This window comes from Bubalus bubalis, chromosome 5, assembly GCF_019923935.1.
Source record: "Bubalus bubalis isolate 160015118507 breed Murrah chromosome 5, NDDB_SH_1, whole genome shotgun sequence".
NCBI classification, from domain to species: Eukaryota; Metazoa; Chordata; class Mammalia; order Artiodactyla; family Bovidae; genus Bubalus; species Bubalus bubalis.
Window position 1 is genome coordinate 14,819,337 of NC_059161.1, and position 21,277 is coordinate 14,840,613.

The following is a 21,277-nucleotide window of genomic DNA, read 5'->3' on the forward strand; positions in this document are numbered from 1 at the left end:
TCCAAACAGATATCAAATAAGTAGATGAATATATTAGTCTAGAGTTTAGAAGAGAGATGTGGACTGGAAATACTAACTGGACGTTGCTGGCACATACTTAAGATTAAAAATGTGAGTAAAGCACTTAGAATGAGATATAGTATGTAGTATTTATAGACGGTTTCTCCTATCACTGCCATTATTAATATTAATGTTAATCATCTCATCATCCCTTAAAGTAGTAAAAATATATCCTCACATTAAGTATGTTTGACTTACACAGTAAGTATGATTATCACACTTAACAGGGAAAAAACAAAAAGGCTTGTCTGGAACATGACAATGCCAGAGGTAAAAGTTTGACCACAAACTTTCATTTCATTAAAAACTGTTAACATCTGTTCATTCCAGAACAGTGACTGCAGAAATAATGGAGAATTGATTAAATCTCACCAATTTAATTTTCATTCTAAGTGGAACAAAAAAATAACAATTCTCTCTCAAATTTAGCTTATCTCAAATTCAAAACGATTAACATATTACTAAATCTATTTCAGCCTTCAACAAACTCCAGGATGATATATTATGTCCTAGATTAATAGGACATATGAAGGTAGAGATAGAAATCTGTTTCTTTTAAAATAAAAAAAAACAACTTTATCTTTGAACACAGCTAAAATGATAATTGGCAAGCCTCTTACCAGAAAAATCTAAAAGCTATTCATTTCCATAATCACTTCATTTCAGAGAATTTTGGCATGATCATGAAACTATAAAAACTCCATTCTGAAGTAAATACAATTCAGACTAAAACTACAAATTAAAATTGCTCTTATCAGTTCCTATAGAGCCTTTTCTCATACATGATAAATACAATTTGGCAAATAAAATTTGCTACTTTTACCTTAGAACTAACTTATTAATATATTAGTTGGGAATGGAGGAATGGAATGGAATGAGGACAGAAGGAGGAAAAACTCTTACTGAGATAATTTTATGTATGAGGCACTCTTCCAAGTCATATATGCATACTTTTTCTGATTAAATACTCACAATAGCCTCATAAATGCAGGTATTATTATTCTCCCTATGCTTCACACATAAGGAAACACATAAAGAAACATTAAGCAGCTTTCCAAGGTCACAAAGCTGGTAAGTGGTAGACCCAGAATTTCAACTCTAACTCTGTTACAGGCACTCAGGATATAACTGCAACATACATTAGCCTTTCCCAACAAATAAATTAACCCTCCTGCCTCATGACCAAAATGTAGATTTTCATTTCTAACTATTTTATTGGGATGTTAAATTGACTCTCCCTTGCTTTTTCAAAAGTTTTCTGAATATCATATAACTTAAGTTGAAATGAAACTTCATGAGATTCAAATCTCATTCCTCTATAGTTTGCACATTATAAGAATGTGAGATATAACTGAATATATTTACTGGGAGATTTAGAATATTATATATGTTTTTGATCCTTGGTATGGTCATTATAGTATGATTTTTAAAAATTCTTTAATAGAAATTGCTATTTTAAAAAAAAGAGTAAAATGATTATGAAACTCACGTGCACAAAATAACAAGAGAACAAGGGAATAGTTCTTGGTACTGAAGACAGCATTTTAATACACGATCATCATTGTTCTCATCACTCAATCCATCTGTGAATTTAGCAAAAGCAACAATCAATAAGCACACTCAAAATCTGGGAACTGTATAAACAATTTAGGCCATATTTACAAATTGAATCATCTAAAACAAAGAAAACTTTTTAATAAGAGGAGGAAGATAAAACACAACAAAAACAATGACCTGAAAATTCTGGATCTAGAATTCATATATTTATGGGTTTAATTAACTGATAGTTTATTAAATTGATAGTTTACTAAAACAGAAGAGAATATGCCTATTAATAAACCCGAAGGAAAGAAATGTGATCAGTAGGTTAAAATGCCATACTAGAAACCAAAAGCTATGAATTCTAGTCTCAGTTCAGTCACTTAAGAGATTATAAGCAAATTATATGATTATATTTTGTTTCATATTAACTTAAAAGAGGTCAGTAAAATAATGAGCAATTGTTCTACCAGCAACAGAACCACTTTCATGTGTCTGCTTTTTCTTAACCTCTAAGCAATAACATTTAGAGAGAGATGTACAGAAGAAGACAACATGGGCACTAGGAAGAGAATACAAAAAGTAATTTCTAACAAATGTTAGTATGTAGCTGATATAGTGTCCCCTGGTATTCTCCAAGTCTTAAAGCATGTAATAAGTTGTGTGTGTGTATGTGTGTGTATGAAAAGAATGTAATATGTAGAAAGAGGACTAAAGATATCATTTTTATAAGTCCTTACACTACCTGCCTCAGAAATCCCTGGGGTACTTATTAATAATATAGAAAGAAGCACCACACCCCAGACCCATTTATGGATAATAATCTTTGAAGCCTGGATCCAAAGACTGATCTAAGCCCTTGGCAAGTTCTCTTACACACTAAAAGTAAAGATATGCTGGCCAGTGAGCCTTAACTTTTTTCCCAGATTATAACCTTTTTCTCCCCTCAACTTTTAGCCTATATCACTGAGTCCTCTAAACTTTCAAATTAGAAAACTCATTCACACATGCAATAAACATTTTTCTAAGGTCTAAGCTGCACCAGGTCCCTATGCTTGTCAAAAGACAAGCTCTTTGGGGCCTCATGATCTCTTGACGAAGTCTAGACAAAACTCAACTGATCTCATAGCATGAACCTGAGAGACATATGATTCAGTTCTTTAATCAGACAACCAATAAGCCAGACAGACATATATTACAACAGCCAATTTTCCTGCTTTTAGCTCACAAAGTAAATATCACAATAATGCAAAATAGGCAGCTCAAAATCAGTGGTTAACTTTAGCAACTCAATTTGACCAATCAAAGGAGGTTTAGAGCATACAGTAAGTACACTGCTCTAAAGGTATCAAAGTTCATGATTACTTGTTCTGTCACTTTTTTCTAGAATACACAGGCCCAGAAGGTATACCTAAAATTATAAGAATATTCATAAAGATTTTTACCAACAAATATTTTTGAGTACTTGCTCAGGAACTGTTCAAAAATGAACAAAGACACTGGAAACTGATAACCTGGGTTTGAATTCTTGCTTTCCCACTTACTGGACATGCAATAATGGGCAAATTGCTTAACTGTATAAATTACAGTTAATATGATATTTAGCATAGTAATAGAATTAAAGCTTCTCAACAGCGGGCTTTGTATGTCTCATTCACTGCTGCAGCCTCAACAGTTAGAACAGTGTCTAATACAAATATCCTGCAAGTAATGATTCAACAAAAATGTAACGAAAGAAAATATAAAAATGATGGAACAAATGTCTGGTGTAGCAGGTATCAGATAACCTCATTTTTACCTAAAAATAAAAATAAATAATTATAGAAAATCTGAAAAATTCCGAAAATATAAAGAAAACTAAAATATCTCATAATTTCATCAGCTCAGTATATCTCTAAGTATATATGCACAATCTAAGGAACTTGGGATTGTAATCTATACTCTTTTAAATCCTATTTTTGGTTTTTTGCAAGTTAAAATGAGTTCATTAGTGTCAGCGATCAATGCAAAGAAATAGAGGAAAACAAGAGAATGGGAAAGACTAAAGATCTCGTCAAGAAAATTAGATACCAAGGGAACATTTCATGCAAAGATGGGCTCAAAAAAGGACAGAAATGGAAGCAGAAGATATTAAGAAGATGTGGCAAGAATACACAGAACTGTACAAAAAAGATCTTCACAACCCAGATAATTACGATGGTGTGATCACTCACCTAGAGCCAGACATCCAAGTGGGCCTTATCACTATGAACAAAGCTAGTGGAGGTGATGGAACTCCAGTTGAGCTATTTCAAATCCTGAAAGATGATGCTGTGAAAGTGCTGCACTCAATATACCAGCAAATTTGGAAAACTCAGCAGTGGCCACAGGACTGGAAAAGGTCAGTTTTCATTCCAATCCCAAAGAAAGGCACTGCCAAAGAATGCTCAAACTACCCCACAATTGCACTCATCTCACATGCTAGTAAAGTAATGCTCAAAATTCTCCAAGCCAGGCTTCAGCAATACATGAACCGTGAACTTCCAGATGTTCAAGCTGGTTTTAGAAAAGGCAGAGGAACCAGAGATCAAATTGCCAACATCTGCTGGAGCATTGAAAAAGCAAGAGAGTTCCAGAAAAACATCTATTTCTGCTTTACTGACTATGCCAAAGCCTTTGACTGCATGGATAACAATAAACTGTGGAAAATTCTGAAAGAGACGGAATACCAGACCACTTGACCTGCCTCTTTAGAAATCTGTATGCAGATCAGGAAGCAACAGTTCGAACTGGACATGGAACAACAGACTGGTTCCAAATAGGAAAAGGAGAACATCAAGGCTGCATATTGTCACCCTGCTTATTTAACTTATATATGCAGAGTAGGGATTGGGGGCAGGAGGAGAAGGGGACGACAGAGGATGAGATGGCTGGATGGCATCACCGACTCGACAGACGTGAGTTTGAGTGAACTCCAGAAGTTGGTGATGGACAGGGAGGCCTGGTGTGCTGCGATTCATAGGGTCGCAGAGTTGGACACGACTGAGCGACTGAACTGAACTGAACTGATGCAGAGTACATCATGAGAATCGCTGGGCTGGAAGAATCACAAGCTGGAATCAAGACTGCCAGGAGAAATATTAATAACCTCAGCTATGCAGATGATACCACCCTTATGGCAGAAAGTGAAGAAGAACTACAGAGCCTCTTGATGAAAGTGAAAGAGGAGAGTGAAAACGTTGGCTTAAAGCTCAACATTCAGAAAACGAAGATCATGGCATCCAGTCCCATCACTTCATGGCAAATAGATGTGGAAACAGTGGCTGACTTTATTTTTCTGGGCTCCAAAATCAGCACAGATGGTGACTGCAGCCTTGAAATTAAAAGACACTTACTCCTTGGAAGGAACATTATGACCAACCTAGACAGCATATTAAAAAGCAGAGACGTTCCTTTGCCAACAAAGGTCCATCTAGTCAAGGCTATGGTTTTTCCAGTGGTCATGTATGAATGTGAGAGTTGGACTATAAAGAAAGCTGAGTGCCGAAGAATTGATACTTTTGAACTGTGGTGTTGGAGAAGACTCTTGAGAGTCCCTTGGACTGCAGGAGATCCAAAAAGTCCATCCTAAAGGAGATCAGTCCTGGGTGTTCATTGGAAGGACTGCTGTTGAAGCTGAAACTCCAATACTTTGGCCACCTGATGAAAAGAGCTGATTCATTGAAAAGACCCTGATGCTGGGAAAGATTGAGGGCAGGAGGAGAAGGGGACAACAGAGGATGAGATGGTTGGATGGCATCACTGACTCAACGGACATGGGTCTGGGTGGTCTCCGGGAGTTGGTGATGGACAGGGAGGCCTGGCATGCTGCGGTTCATGGTGTCACAAAGAGTCGGACACGACTGAGTGACTGAACTGAACTAACCCAATAGGACCGATATTCTAACTAAACAGGGGAAATCTGGAACCAGACATGGGGAGAGAGAAGAGGATATGAAGAGACATAAGGAGAAAATGGCCATTTACAAGCCAAGAAAGCAGTCTGGAACAGGATGTTTCTCTGATAGATGTCAGAAGGAAATAATCCTGCTAACACCCTGATTCTAGACTTCCAGTCTTCAGAACTGTGAGACAAATTTCTGGATGGTTTTTGGTATTACTTTTTAGCTTACATATATAAGTGACACATGATATTTGTCTTTCTTTGCCTGAATTAATCTAAGAAATTTAGGATTGTAGTGCATATTCTTTTAAATATTATTCTGTTTAATATTACATGATTAACATTTTTCAAAATTAGTATTCTCTCATTTGGCTACAGGCTTATAAGTAACATCTCCAACTGTCAGACTGTTTCCAATTTTTCGCTGTATAAATCATGCTGTGATGAACACTAATTATATAAATCACTGATCTCTGATAATTTCTTTAGAATAATTGCAAGAAAGACAAATCATCTCTTTAGGCTTTGTATAAACACTGATAAATTACTCTCTGAAAAGTTACTAAGTCATATTCCCTATGCACTGAGTGCTGTGTTCCTATCAAGTGCTGGGAAGAAGTATCATTCTAAATTTAGGAGCAATAAAAATAAAAAAGGAAAATGCAAAAAATATAAACTAAAAATTTTTACACATAAGCAGTTAACAATATTTAAAACAGCAAACAGGGAAATATTTACTTTGAACAAAAAAGGCTGACTAGATGTATTTCTTCTTTTGTGAATTACCTATTAATAATCTTTGTCCATTAGGGAAATTTAGTTTTTCTAAACCATCTGTATAACTTTCTCATGTAAGAGGACTCAAAAGACTTATCACCTATTCCAAACATTAAACCATTAAACACTTTAATACAATTAGCTCAACCAATCTTCAGACCATATTTTCAGCCGGGGGTCATTTCCCCCCATTTTATTTACTCAGTTTCCTCACCTTTAACTTTCTCCAGGTCAGATCAAAAAACTCAGGTCAATCAGATTTCAAATCCTATTCTCATCGTAATGCATACTACATCAAATAAGTACAATTTTGAAAAGAGTAAGGACAACACTAAAATTATGTTCAACTAAGTCTATTTATTAATAACATAGACTATTTTCATTCAATTTGTGGCATTTTTCTTTTTTTAGTGGAAAATTCCTGTCTAAAAAAAAATACAGTTATAATACTCAATGATTACATAAAACAAAATAATACATCTATATACGCAATTATTAGAGTTAGTGGCAAATGTACTCAACAGATGTAAAGCATAATTAAAGACTGTTTTGTTCTTGCTTTTCTCCAAACAAGTATTTTAATTTTATTCAAAAATCCTGAATTAAATTTTTTATAAGTTTCAATTCATCATTAGAATATAAAATATAATTTTACTATGATAAAAATGACTAAGGATATTTCTAAAGGAGATCATAAAATCATTATCAACAGAATAAATATATTAAGTGCATTAGATTTTATATAAACAATGTTTCAAACAATCACTTTGACAGATAACAATGATATATAAAGGATTTATCTGACAAAGACAATTACACAAATAATCTATAAAGACTAACCTACAACCTTGTAACTGAAAGCACAATTTAGCAAAATTAAGACCAGATAGTATCAAATTGAAGCATTAAAGGGAAGTATGGCTTTCCAGGAAGGCCCAGAAACTGAAGCAGCACAGAAGTTTGAGACCACTATGATTTATCCTCCTTAATAATCCTAAAAGCATAGGCTGAAGAAGTAAAAGCATCAAGAAAAGCACATAAAAACTGAAAAGTCAAAAGACACATATCAAGTATCTATAAATAATAAATGTGGCCAAAATATCTATTAGTTCTTCTAAAATAAGTCTCAAAGTCAATCTATTGAAGGAATAGATATTCCATCTAGGACAAGTTCTTAACATCTCTATGTCTCAATTTCCTCATCAGCAGAATAGGTCTAATAAGAATATGTTCCACAAGTACCGTAAGTTTTGAATGAGATACTAGCTGTAAAGCACTTAGAAAAGGGTCTGGAGAATAACGGCCATACCAGTGTTGTCTATTACTATCATCATCTATACAATTATACACTAAAATGTAATTTTTATCAACTGACAAGGAAAAAAATTACGAGTAAAAAAAATTCTCACCTCTTCTTAAGGATTGGAGGTTTACTGAAATGATGGTTTAGACAGAGGTTTTGTTATAGTGTGGTTGTTTTTTTAAAAAGTCCTATCTGTTAGCACTATATACCAAAGTACAACAGGAGTTTCAGGAGCTGGGAGAGAAGGTGAAAAGGAAATGAGAGAATGAAAGAAATTGTCGCCAAAATGTTGAGAATCATTGAAAATGAGTGAAAAGCACACAGGGATTCATAGTATTATTCTACCTAGTTCTGTATTTGAAGGTTTTCATAATAGAAAGTAAAAAAAAACAAAAACAAAAACAAACGTAAAACATTCAATTTAATATAATGTGTTAAAATATTTTAGTATTTTCTTAACTCGAATAAATGATTTTTTTTTAGTGGTTTCCTTTAAAAGCTCTTAAACTTCACATGACGTTCCTACTCAAAATGCATAAGCATTGTACTGGAATATACTAAGAGCTAATAATTATTTGTAAAGGGAATAAATAAGGGAATTAATTGTAGAGGCCCTTTTTCTTCAAAGATGTAGGACTAAACAGCTGTGCCAAAAGCCTTCTCAGGATTAATATGATAATTAGACTCATCTTGCAAACAACATAAATTCATGATATTTAAAATAAAACAAATCTACATATACAAATAATTCTGAGTTGGGAATAAACAAGTTTTTAAAGAATGAAATATATCCTCTAAATGTAAATATAAACTCTTCAGAGGCAACTATATTGCTTTACAAAGATTTTTTTTTACCAAATAGTTATACAAAACATGAAGAACACACTTTGGTTCTAAGACTAATTTTTAAATGTCTAAAAAAAAAAAAAAAAACCAACAAACTAATATGGAAACAAATCAAGAGAAAATCTATAGATCTCTATTATAAAAAATCACCCTGCTTATTTTTTTTTTTTTGCCTTTTTTTTTTTTTTTTTTGCTTATTTAACTTATATGCAGAGTACATCATGAGAAACGCTGGGCTGGAAGACGCACAAGCTGGAATCAAGATTGTCGGGAGAAATATCAATAACCTCAGATATGCAAATGACATCACCCTTATGGCAGAAAGTGAAGAGGAACTAAAAAGCCTCTAGATGAAAGTGAAAGAGGAGAGTGAAAACGTTGGCTTAAAGCTCAACATTCAGAAAACGAAGATCATGGCATCTGGTCCCATCACTTCATGGGAAATAGATGGGGAGTGGAAACAGTGTCAGACTTTATTTTGGGGGGCTCCAGAATCTCTGCAGATGGTGACTGCAGCCATGAAATTAAAAGACGCTTACTCCTTGGAAGGAAAGTTATAACCAACCTAGATAGCATATTCAAAAGCAGAGACATTACTTTGCCAACAAAGGTCTGTCTAGGCAAGGCTATGGTTTTTCCAGTAGTTATGTATGGATGTGAGAGTTGGACTGTGAAGAAAGCTGAGAGCCGAAGACTTGATGCTTTTGAACTGTGGTGTTGGAGAAGACTCTTGAGAGTTCCATGGACTGCAAGGAGATCCAACCAGTCCATTCTAAAGGAGATCAGTCCTGGGTGGTCTTTGGAAGGAATGATGCTAAAGCTGAAACTCCAGTCCTTTGGCCACCTCATGCGAAGAGTTGACTCATGGAAAAGACCCTGATGCTGGGAGGGACTGGGGGCAGGAGGAGAAGGGGACGACAGAGGATGAGATGGCTGGATGGCATCACCGACTCAATGGACGTGAGTTTGAGTGATCTCTGGTAGTTGGCGATGGACAGGGAAGCCTGGTGTGCTGCAATTCATGGGGTCGCAAAGAGTCGGACACGACTGGGCGACTCAACTGAACTGATTATAAAAAAACTTCCTTATTATAGGTTCTGACAAACCAGAGGAAAACAAGACCTATCTCTGTATTATATTAACTGCATGTAGTGGTGATTAGGGGCTTCCCTGGTAGCTCAGCAGTTAAACGAATCCACTTGCAAGGCAGGAGACACAGGTTCAATCCCTGGGTGGGGAAGATCCCTGGAAGAGGGCATGGCAACTCACTCCAGTATTCTTGCCTGGAGAATCCCAAGGCAGGCTACAGTTCACAGGGTCACACAGAGTCAGACACAACTGAAGCAACTGAGCACGCAGATGATTAGAAACACAGATCACTTATGGGCCTCATCACTCAGCAAGGTATTTTAAAAAAAGATTCAAGTATTGTAATACCTACAAGTATGCATACAGAACTACATAGTCACTATCTGTGAAATCACAGACCTTCCCAATAAGGTCTAGGAGAAACAGAAAATATCAAAGACCTCCAAAACAAGCCTAATAGAACAGTCCAAAACATCACCATGTCCTGCCATTTCATAATGCAATACTTATAGTATTGTTTTAAGTTTTGCACCGTTTCCCTGCAATAATGAGTCAACATCCAAACAAATCTTAATCAGGGAACACCCTGAGAGGACAACACTTACAAAGTTTTTGAGATGCAAGTTGTATTGACTGACCCCATAGCTTTCTATCTTGATTTCTGAGACTGTCATTGATGAAATGAACTGCAGGTATAGCTTTGTGCTGGGCATGTTTCAGTAATCTTCCTGCCTTCATACGATCCAGCTCTTGTAAAACCACCCAGGGAATTATTAACACAAGACTGTCAAAGCCTAAAAAATAAAAAGATTTCTTGTAAGTCAACAAATATGTATTAAGCTACTAAATTGACCTGCTGTAGGAGAATTAAAAGTTTTAAAGAAATTCACAATCTAAATGAAGAGATAATACATAAAAATAGGAACTTAAAACAGATACAAGTGTCAAAAGAATATTACAAAAATAAATACTACAGGAGATCAAAGAAGAATAAGTTCAGAAGCTAGATTAATCAGTAAAGGCTCTTTTTTATTCCCCTTTTTACTTAAGCTGATTATGCTGTGCACGCTTGTGCTTAACAACATATCCAAACAAAAGTAAGTTTACGGGGAGTAAAAAATTCACAGCACTGTTAATATAAATGTTAAATAAGAAAATCAGAATCAGTCAGTATGTTTTATAAATACCTGGGATTTCTCTTGTCTTCAAAAGTCTAACAAATTTGAGATGATTCATCAGAATATTTGTGTCAATAACAATTAGAAGCTTTTTGTCTGAAGCAGCATTTGCTAGGGGAAAAAAGCAAAGTGAGAATTGACATTTGTAACACACTTGTATAGTAAATAAAACTTTGTTATCATGGAACTCTGATAGCATTCTTAAGGCAATCCTTTAAACAACAAAAACACATTTACTCCAATTCTTAAGAGAAAGAACAGTAATCAATGTTTAATTATCCACCAGTAGAATATTGCATATTACTTATGGGTAGATATTTAAATCATAAACTAATTTATGACAGCAGTAATTATGTTGTTGAACCCTGTACTCTATCACTGGTAGTTATCCAGTTAGGAATGATAAGCTAATCTTAATATACTGTGAAATAACACTGAAAAGATAAATATGTATAAAAGAAAGAAAACTAATAATACTAGTATTATTACTTCTTAGGGTCGTATTAGGAACAGGTGAACTGATTCACAGATAAACAATAAATTGGAAAGTGCAACATGAACATAATGTAGCAGCATTACTATTTTTATAAATGCAATTCAAAACTGTATACTAGCATACTCTGGAGGGTATCTATCATTTTCTTCTCCCAGGAGTAATAATAATCACAGTTCTACTATATAAATAAGAAATTCATGAATACCTTTGAGAAAACTGCATTGTTTCTGATCAGTGCTTTACAAACTTGAAACTGTTAAAATTTATGATTAAGAGCAAGAATAACAGACTACTCATAATTCTGATTACTGTCCTTAGGCAAAAAAAAGGAAAGAAAATATTTCTAACTGCCTAATAATGTGAGATACATAAAGCAAATGATAACACAAATCTTAGACCTGATTCCTATAGCTGAAAGAAATATAGCATATTTTATTATTTCAAATGAGCACATTTTAACACTTTCACCTAAATATTACAAAAACTGAACATTGAGAAAACACAGGAGATCGCAAACACAGTCATACACATAAAGGGTATACCAGCAGAGGAATGTATATCATCTTCTACCACGTCAATTTCCATACTCATTAACTCTCCTGAAGGTGGAACCACAGGTAAATCCATGCTTTTTCCCACACGAGCAGCATGAAGCTCTTCTACTATCTGCATCTAAATTGCAAAAGACCCGCAAAACAATATTTTGAATTATTTTCTCTTCAGATTAATAAGAAAGCAATTAATTCTTAATTCACTTAATATGAGACAGTCTGTGGAAAGCAAAAATTATACAAAAATATGGAAGCCACATGGTAAAAAACCCACAGATTTATAAACATTTACAAGGTTTACAGGAAAAGAATTTGAAATAGAAGATATATGTATATCTATAACTGAATCAACTTTGCTATACACCTGAAACTAACATAACATTGCAAATCAACCATAGTCAAAAAAAATTTTTTAAGCTCTTTAAAAAAAAATAAAATGGCTCTTCTCTTACTCTTACTACAACCTTAGGCGAATTATTTAACCACCATGGGTCTCAGTTTATCTGCACAATAGGAATGGTAAATATTTGTATCCTTTTAATACTTTTTGTAAGGATTAAGTGAAATAACATGAAAAACCTCACATAGGGTCTAATACATAAGAGATAATAAGTTAATTCTCTGAAATAAGTTAATTCTCATTTCCATTCTCACTTCAAAGTACTTTAAGAGCCAAGGATGTTTCTGTCTGGATGATCAGCACTCTTTCTAATTTCTAAGATTGTTAATTAACTATCAAAAACTGAAATCCAGATCTTTATACTCTTTTCATTTCAGGGAAGTAGTTCCCTGATGTATTATAATGTAAAGAAATTAAAGTATAACCTAATTTTAGAGCAGAGGTGAGAAATCTTTTTTCTATCAAGGGGCACAGACCCAGAAGACATAAAAATATAACTGACTGTCACAAATAAAAAGCAATCAACATGGTTTTAAAGTTTCCTTTAAATAGAAAAACCCAAAGTGTTCTGTGAATCTAATTTTAATTTAGAAGCAGGGAACATAAAATTACATGCAATACTTCTATTAGGTTCGACCAGAAGATTCTAGCTGAGAAATGAAGCAACAGGCAAAAAATAAATATGTGTGTGTTTTCATTTTCACTGAACACTTTCATCTTATTGCTAATTAGAAAAATGAGGCAAAAATATTAATATTATACTGTATTTTGGCAAGCTGAGGCATAAGCATGCAAAAACATAACATTAAATTAAAATTAATATTGTGAGCATAGGCTCCACGCTTTTTATTCAAAACAAATTAGCTTATTAGAAAAAAAAGGCCAAAAGGTGATTGAATAAATGGAAATACTTTTCCAAAGAATTTTTCAGGACTTCATAAATACTTATATACTGAATTAAGTACAGACATCAGCGTTATTTTCATACTATAAAAGTTTTTATCGTCATTATTTTTTATTGAAATAGGAATCCCGTCTTAATGTCATTAAAAATATTGACAGTAAACAAATATATCAGTAACCTCTTGATCTGTATCTTGAATACTTTCAAGTGACACTGAAGAACATGGTGCTTCAAAACTCTGAAATGAAAAGTAATTTTATTAATTAGTTAAGAAGCATACACCTAGAATAAGGTTTTTCAGCTATGGCACTACTGACATTCAGGATCAGATGATTCTTTGTTTTGGGGGTTAATACTCTTCTCACTTCAGGGAAGTAGTTCCCTGATGTATTATAATGTAAAGAAATTAAAGCAGAATCTAACTTTAGAGCAGAGGTGAGAAACCTTTCCTCTATCAAGGGGCACTGATCCAGAAGACACAAAAGTATAACTGTCACAAATAAAAAGCAATCAACATGGTTTTCAAGTCTTCTTTAAATAGAAAAACACAAAGCGTTTGGGGTTGTTCTACGCACTGTAGGATGTTTAGAAGTATCTCTTCCCTTTACCCACTAGATACCTCCCTCCCTCCCATCCTTGACAATCAAAAATGTCTCCATCCCTTTGCCCAAGCAATTTCAGTGTTATAACAGAGAGAGAATTTGATGTAAATGGAGTTGAAGAGAAAATTATCTATATTTCAGTTTACACCCCAGTAAGCTATGCTGTTTGGGGGTACATACTTCAATAAATGCAATAAAAAGAAAAACAATGAATTGAAAAAAAAAAAATAAAGTCTCCATCAAATCAGTTGCCAAATACCCACTAAGAGGCAAAATTGCCCCAGATGAAAAACTGTCCCTAGAATAGAAAAGCTTCCTTCTATTAAGTCATGAAACATAGTAGAAATTCTTTAAGACTGACTCATTCATATACATGCCTCCCTAAAAATACTCATATTCTAAGAACAAAACATGCCACCTTAAGAAACAGAAATAACCATGGCAAAGATAAAAAGAATACTGGGCCTTGGTGGTGGGAAATTTTCATCCATGAGTAAACAAACCATTTCTAAAAGTGACATGACAAAACAACAAAAGAAACTTGAAGATTAGTATATGACTGAGGGCGGGAAAGACTGAAAATGTATGGGTGTTTTATTTTTTGTCTCCCAGCAAAGACTGAAGATCTCTCTAATTTCAGTTTTTCCCTGGCACTTTCGGTGAGTGGCTGAGACTTACCCAATCCTACATACAGGTGACAAGGAACTTGACTAAGCCTCTACTAAACCAAATCATCTTCTAAGAATTCTCCGAGATAACACCAAACACACATGTATTTTATAAGAAGCTGGATATAAACTGCAGACTCTCTTTAAAAAAGTGTATCCTATGTTGCTTTGGGAATTGAGCTTCTACCCTAACTTTCCAGTATCAATCTTCACACAATACAATACCACGCACATCACACACGTAGGCCTATTACAGCCATACTCTCCCATGACCCTGGGTTCTATAATGCTTTCTCCACCTGACTTTAAATCTCACTAGAACTTTAGATTCAATTCAGCTAAGGAGTGCCAACCAAGCTAGAGATTATTATAGAACTTCCTGCCACTTCTGACATTCGAAGTCTTTTCATTCTTTTACTTGGATCACTACTACCCTTCACTCTCTTTGACAAGTCACTTTTAGTGATTTCAAAAAACTTTCTATCAACTTCAAATCCTTATTATAAAAGAAGGTCTTAGAGGGCATTTAACTTTGCCTTCCCCCTTCCATGTTTTATTAAGTCCATGGATTGGGATAAAGCCTTCCCTGGAGATGACAAAAGGGAGTAACACCAATGATGGTATAAATGGCTTTATTTGCTGGAGTGATTCCAAACTAAAAACCTGATTGTTCAGTGGCTCTGTCCTATCTACAAGATGAAAAACAGTCTTTCCCAGAAGAGATAAAGGAATTCATTGCCTAGACCCTGGCTTCCTCTCCAACTTCCTCTCATATAGATTCTCAACACATCTCAAGTCAAACTGAACAGCATAAGTGCTCACGTGTGCTCGTGCCACGCAATTTCACAACTCTGGGCCACTACACAACCGATCATTTCCCCGGCAGGACAACACTTTCATTCTTTGCTCTACACGTTTTTCAACACCAAGCCTAAGAATCTCCAAGCTTAAGAGAATCTCTTAAGAATCTCTTAATGAGCCCTCCCTTAACTCACTTCCAACTTTATACTAACACCAGCCAAATTCCCAGGGCGCTAATATTTTCTTCACTGTATCTGAAATTGTATTTGTTTACTAATCAACCTCTGGGAACTTCTTGAGGGTAAAAGCATCTTATTCAAACTCTAAATGCCTAATACATAATAGGTACCTTTAATTAACATTTAGATAAACTGATAAATTTCTATCCCAGAGACTCATAAGAATTAAGTGGGATACCATTTATAAAAGTGGCCTATAAACAATAAATCTCTAGAATATTAGTTCACAATGGTGAGGGGAGAATGCAGACTGAAAAAGGTAACAAAGAACTATAAGCCTAGGGAAAAAAAGAAGTCACTTTCTTCTAGGAAAGCATAACAGGATCACTGAATACAAAAAAACACAATTACTTCTTTGTAAACTCATTATTTCAGGAAGACAATTATCCATTGAGGAATTTATGAGGAAAACAAATATAATATTAAAATGATTAGCTACTGTCACTAATAATGTTAATGATAACATATTCAAGATAAGAACAATATTTACTTGCTTCTCCTGCATCTAAATGACTTTCAGTCAGATAAGACTTCTATCAAAGGAATATAAAGAATTTTAATTCCAATAATTGAAAAGTAATCATGCAAAAATTGCTTCCCCTACAACTTATATTCATGCTATGTACCTCATTTGGTTTTTGTAATAATTCTAAACAGAGAGCAAAAAAGTGTGTAAGGTACATCTCATACTGTTCCTTAGATATACAGCACCAGGGGAATACCAAACAATGATACAAAGATGTTCAGTGAACATACTGGAAAACTCAGATTCCTTTCTTGCATTCTACTCTAGAGAACTGGTTATACAGCACAAGAAGAAAATGGAAGCTTTTCTTTAAGAAAGCAATAAAAAGAACAAACTCAATTCTTTCCTTCTTTGGACCCCTTCAAGTTCAGTGAAAAAGAGTCCTCTTTCTCAAGCTCTTCTGGCCCCCTTGGTTATAATCCCTCCATTTTTCAAAGGAAGTATCTTATATAACACTCTATAATCTTGATTCCTAAAAAGAGGTAAGCTCCACCACTGCTGTTTATAAGCAGTCTCTAAATTTCAGAGCTGCTAAAGTTCCTAAGTTCTAAAAGTTCTCCTAAAGATAAATAATTTTATTTGCCATAGAAACAAGGCTATCACAATTAGGTTTTCAAATTAGTCCACAAATGCTGATTTACTGCATAATTTAGAAGCAAAAATAGATGTGCCAAGCTTTCTAGCCTAGATCTCTGTATACATAGTTCCCTCTATCTGGAACATTCCTGCTTCTCCCATCTCACTCCACCTTGTCTTCACCTGAATAACTCCTATTCAGTCTTTAGTTCTCAATTTACATGTTATCCCCTCCAGTAAATCTTACTGAATTAATCCATCCAAGGCCATGTCAATCCCCTGCTACGTGTTCCCATATAAGGTGATTAAGTATTTGTCAGACTTGAGGTGGCTGTTTCTGTACCTCCTCATGTAAGAAAGCCTTTGAAAATGACGACTGTGACTGTGGTACCTGGCGTACAGGGCACCCAAAAGAATAATCTGTTAAAGGAGCAGCTATTTGGAATACTAACCCCGGAACTGCCGTACCTGGAGTTAGAGAAAACTGTCATAGTACTTCTCTGATAGGACTATCTATAACTGCTTCTTCTGTATTTTTACACAATCTCTTCTATTTTGGGTCCCTGATAGTTGCCAGGATAGTTTCTTAAGGAAGTTGGAATTTAGAGAGTAAAATAAAAGAACCAACGTATCTTCCTGACTAAACAGAATCTGCCTTTTACGATCATTATCTATAACAGAAACAACTCAAACCTAACTATACTCTTTACTAAGGTCTGTATTCATTTTGCACTACCTTACCTGGGTTAGGTTTTCACCAGAACTTAAATCATTAATTTCTTGATGCTCATGATATGCTCCTTCCCACTCATGAACAGTCTGCTTATATGTGGAATCTGAAAATAAATATTCACTTCTGTGCCTTGTCAACTTTAATGAAAACTCGGTGCCTTCTGGGCATTCTTTTTTCTCCTGTTTAGTCTTTAACTTGTTAGAACCTGAACTGAACACATTTTCTTGTACAAGATTTTGGAGGGTATTGCGGGATTTTACCAGGATTTTGAAATTAATCCTTCTCCTTCTAGATTCAAAGGGTTCCTTAATTATCTTGCTGGAATTACAATCCTGAGAAAGTTGGATTCTCTTGCATTTCTCCAAAGCACATTTTTCAGAACTGTCTCTAAATTTATTGGACCTTTCTTTCTTGAATTCCTTCATCTTCTCCCTCTGAGCAAGTAAATGAGGCCATGTTTTTTCACTTGCCTTGCCTTCAGCTTTTGGTTTCACATCTTTGGCCACCTTAGGACAGCTAAAGTTTTTAATTCCATGGTCCAGCTTACTCTTAACATTTGCCAATTTAATATCTTTAACTTGAAAATCTACACATTTACTTATATCTTTCTTAGTTCCATTTGAAGAAGAACTCTGTGAAATAATCTGATTATTATTTGAATATGATGTTTCCTGGAGTGTAACAAGTCCTTGGGATGAAGAATCAATTTTTGGTCTCTTTCTTGGAGGGTCAGTTTCTACATTCAGTCTGTAAAGCAGCACAGAAAATTAGGTAGGCATTAAAATCAAACATCATATATAATATTGCACTGTATCATTTTAGGTAGGAAATGAAAGAACTGGCCTGATATGAACGTCATTAAAAGTAGAAAATAACTACATTATTAATAAAGGAGAAAGGATTACTCAATAAATGGTGTTGGAATAACTGGTTATTTGGAAAAAAAAAATTTACAGCTTTATATAACATCAGATGATGTAATCCCAAACAGATTAAACATTCAAGTGCAAAATAATTATTATTTCTATAACTGCTATACTTCATATTAAATACTTAAAAACCATAGAATAAAAAGGGAACATTTATCAGATTTCTTAATAAAGAACTTCTTAAACTTAATAGCAACGGGAAAAATATCACAAAGGGAAACAGTAAATGTAAATGACTGCTGCTGCTGCTGCTGCTAAGCTGCTTCAGTCGTGTCCGACCCTGTGCGACCCCACAGACGGCAGCCCACCAGGCTCTCCCGTCCCTGGGATTCTCCAGGCAAGAACACTGGAGTGGGTTGCCATTTCCTTCTCCAATGCATGAAAGGGAAAAGTGAAAGTGAAGTCGCTCAGTCATGTCTGACTCGTAGCGACCCCATGAACTGCAGCCTACCAGGCTCCTCCATCCATGGGATTTTCCAGGCAAGAGTACTGGAGTGGGGTGCCATTGCCTTCTCCGTAAATGACTACAGTAGTATACTAAAAAGTAATAAAACTAAAAGAACTGGGAAATGGCATATGCTACAAATGTGACAGCTTATTAGCCTTCGTAAATAAAAATCTCATCAAAAAGTACTAAGGCTCTAGAAAAAGACATGAACAGAAAACCAATGAAGTAGAAAAAGGAAATGGTTAATAGACATTTTTGGGAGAAATGTTTGACTTCCCTAGTAGTCACAGATGTGCTAATTGCGATGTACCATTTTCTTCTATCAAATTAGTCAAGATTGTTAAATAACACTAAATACTGGCAAGAGGTTGTTAAATGGACCCTCTCATATGTTGCCAGTGGAAATGCAAAATGATATAACAGTTCCACAAAGGAATTTGATGATATAATTAAGAATTCTAAAAATGTTATCTTTTAACTTCTTAGTAATTCCCACTTTAGAAACCTAAGGAGAAAAAAGCTAAAAATAGACTAAAAATAATAAGATATTCAATTCAGGATTATCTGTAAGAGCAAAAAGTCAGGTACAAGGTAAATGCTAAAATTTTGGAAATGACTAAGAAACATGTCATTCTACCGAATACAATAAACTATCATAGTCATTTCAAAGGATGTTTATGTAAAATTTTCAAAGACATACAAAATATACTGATATACTATTAAGCAGAAAACAAGCATGGCATAAATCTGTATACATAAGATCATCTCAACAGTTTAAATAAGCATAGTAAACAAGGCAGGAAGAAACATTAAATAAGCATAGTAAACAAGGCAGAAAGAAACATACTAGAATGCTAGAAGCAACAACAGCTAGAGGCGATAATATTTTCCTGCACAACAAAACTAGATATTACTCTGTAGTCAGAAAGAAAGGGGAAAAAATTTGATGAGCCACAATCTATTAATTTATATGAGTAAACCCCTGAATGCCTTTTAAGTGCCTGTCATTCTGCTGGACACTGGGAGGCAGTGGAGGACACATCAAGTATAGTCCTTACCCCTCATTAATTTACCGTCCAGCAGGGGACAAAGAGACCGTAACTAGGTGACTTCTCAAAGAATGAACTATGGCAAGAGCAAACTATAAACACCTCAGAGTTTCCACAGGTGTTTCACCTGAGTCTTCACTTGGTTTTATTTTCTTTGCTCTTTCTATAAAAAGATTGCCTATCTTTATTTACCTGTTAATAAATAGCAATAAGACAAAACTTTAATAGGACCCCGTTTGGCACTTATTAGCATATCATATAAGATATTAACTGTAGTAAATAAAAATCAGGAAAACAACAAACGAAAGAAAATTTTAATAGGACCCTCTAGTTTTCTGAGCATTTTAAAATTCCTATTTGTTCTTCACAACAGTCCTGTGTGGCATATTTCATAGCAATCTATATACCATGGTCCATATGGTCATTAAATAATGAAAACTCAGCATTACAATACCTTTAATTATTCCTACTATTTCCCAAGTTCTCTAGTTGTAGCCACAATCTGTTAAATTAACATGGTTTTAGAGCCATATCAATTCAATAAGCTACATAGTCTCTTCATGGGTAATATGCAAAGATAATTTATCCAAAATGATTAAATCAGCCTCATAACCTCTTCTATTACTGTATGTAATGAAGTTATGTATATTGTAAGGGTGTGTCAAAATCAAATTATTTGAGATGCAAATTAACATTTTTGTTGAAAGTAGCATTTACATAGTATAGAATTCTGATAAGATTTTTTATTTCACTCAACTTTTTCTTAAATTTATACAAATATTAAGAAAATCATATCTGTGATTTAGCTATAAATATGTGACTACAAAACAGTACTAAACAAAATAAAGGATTCTTCAAATCTAAATATTCAGTCTCACAATTCAAAGCTAAAAAATATACCAAGAAAAAGGGAAAATTTACCTTTTCAGTTCTTGTCTTCTTTTCATATTACAGTACAGAATATCTGCAAGATCTGATTCCTGAAAGAAAAAAGGTATTACTTAGGAAATATAAATTGTGAACTGAGGAAAGAGATTGGGAGACAGTATTTTTCCATACCTATATGGTAGTGAATACGTTAGAGACAGCCTGGGACCTGGGGCCCTTTACTGTAACTGCTGCAACACTTGCACCTGGACACACTTCTTCTCCAGCAACAAAATACAAAGAAACTATATGAGACTAAAAATAACTGTGTGTATGCTCAGTTGGGGCAAATTATGGACAAAAGACACAAAAAGACCGAAAAACTGCTACTCATGAGGAGCCAGGAGCAAAAAGCAGGGTACTAAGCATGTCCCCTGCAGTCCCCACCACCAGAAGGGTGGGAAAAACACCTTACCCTTCCAGCCCTAAGTCTGTGCACACCCCTAACTTCACCCCATATAACAAGCTAGAGCCAAGATGGCAGAGAGGGAAGGTGCCACAATAGTGCACTTACCAGATGCTGGTGGCGACCATGACACCCAGGTGGACAGGAGGAACCTCCGAGCAATGGGGTAGAATATAGTGGGGAGCGAGGGGGAAGGGGCAGAGGCTGGACGGGACCGATGCCCCTGAGGAGTAGCTCAGGGAGAGGAGTTCCCAGGCCTTGAGAGGCACACTTACCTCAAGGGGATCAGCGGGGACGGGGAGAGACCC

At 34.9% G+C, this 21,277-nt stretch overlaps 1 protein-coding gene across 16 annotated transcripts in view; it reads right to left on the reverse strand.

Annotated features, from left to right (window-relative positions):
• Positions 1-21,277, reverse strand: part of SWT1 (SWT1 RNA endoribonuclease homolog) — a 112,655-nt gene that overhangs the window by 73,975 nt on the left and 17,403 nt on the right. For 14 of the 16 annotated variants that reach the window (XM_044942723.2, XM_006060521.4, XM_044942722.2 and 11 more), the window contains 7 exons: positions 20,558-20,616; positions 17,219-17,957; positions 13,244-13,303; positions 11,738-11,882; positions 10,724-10,825; positions 10,142-10,330; positions 1,550-1,643 (listed from right to left, as the gene is read on the reverse strand). In XM_044942723.2, the coding sequence (XP_044798658.2) occupies positions 1,550-1,643; positions 10,142-10,330; positions 10,724-10,825; positions 11,738-11,882; positions 13,244-13,303; positions 17,219-17,957; positions 20,558-20,616 (1,388 nt within the window). The remainder of the gene's footprint in view (positions 1-1,549; positions 1,644-10,141; positions 10,331-10,723; positions 10,826-11,737; positions 11,883-13,243; positions 13,304-17,218; positions 17,958-20,557; positions 20,617-21,277) is intronic. The other 2 variants (XM_006060519.4, XM_006060518.4) reach the window with 2 other exon arrangements.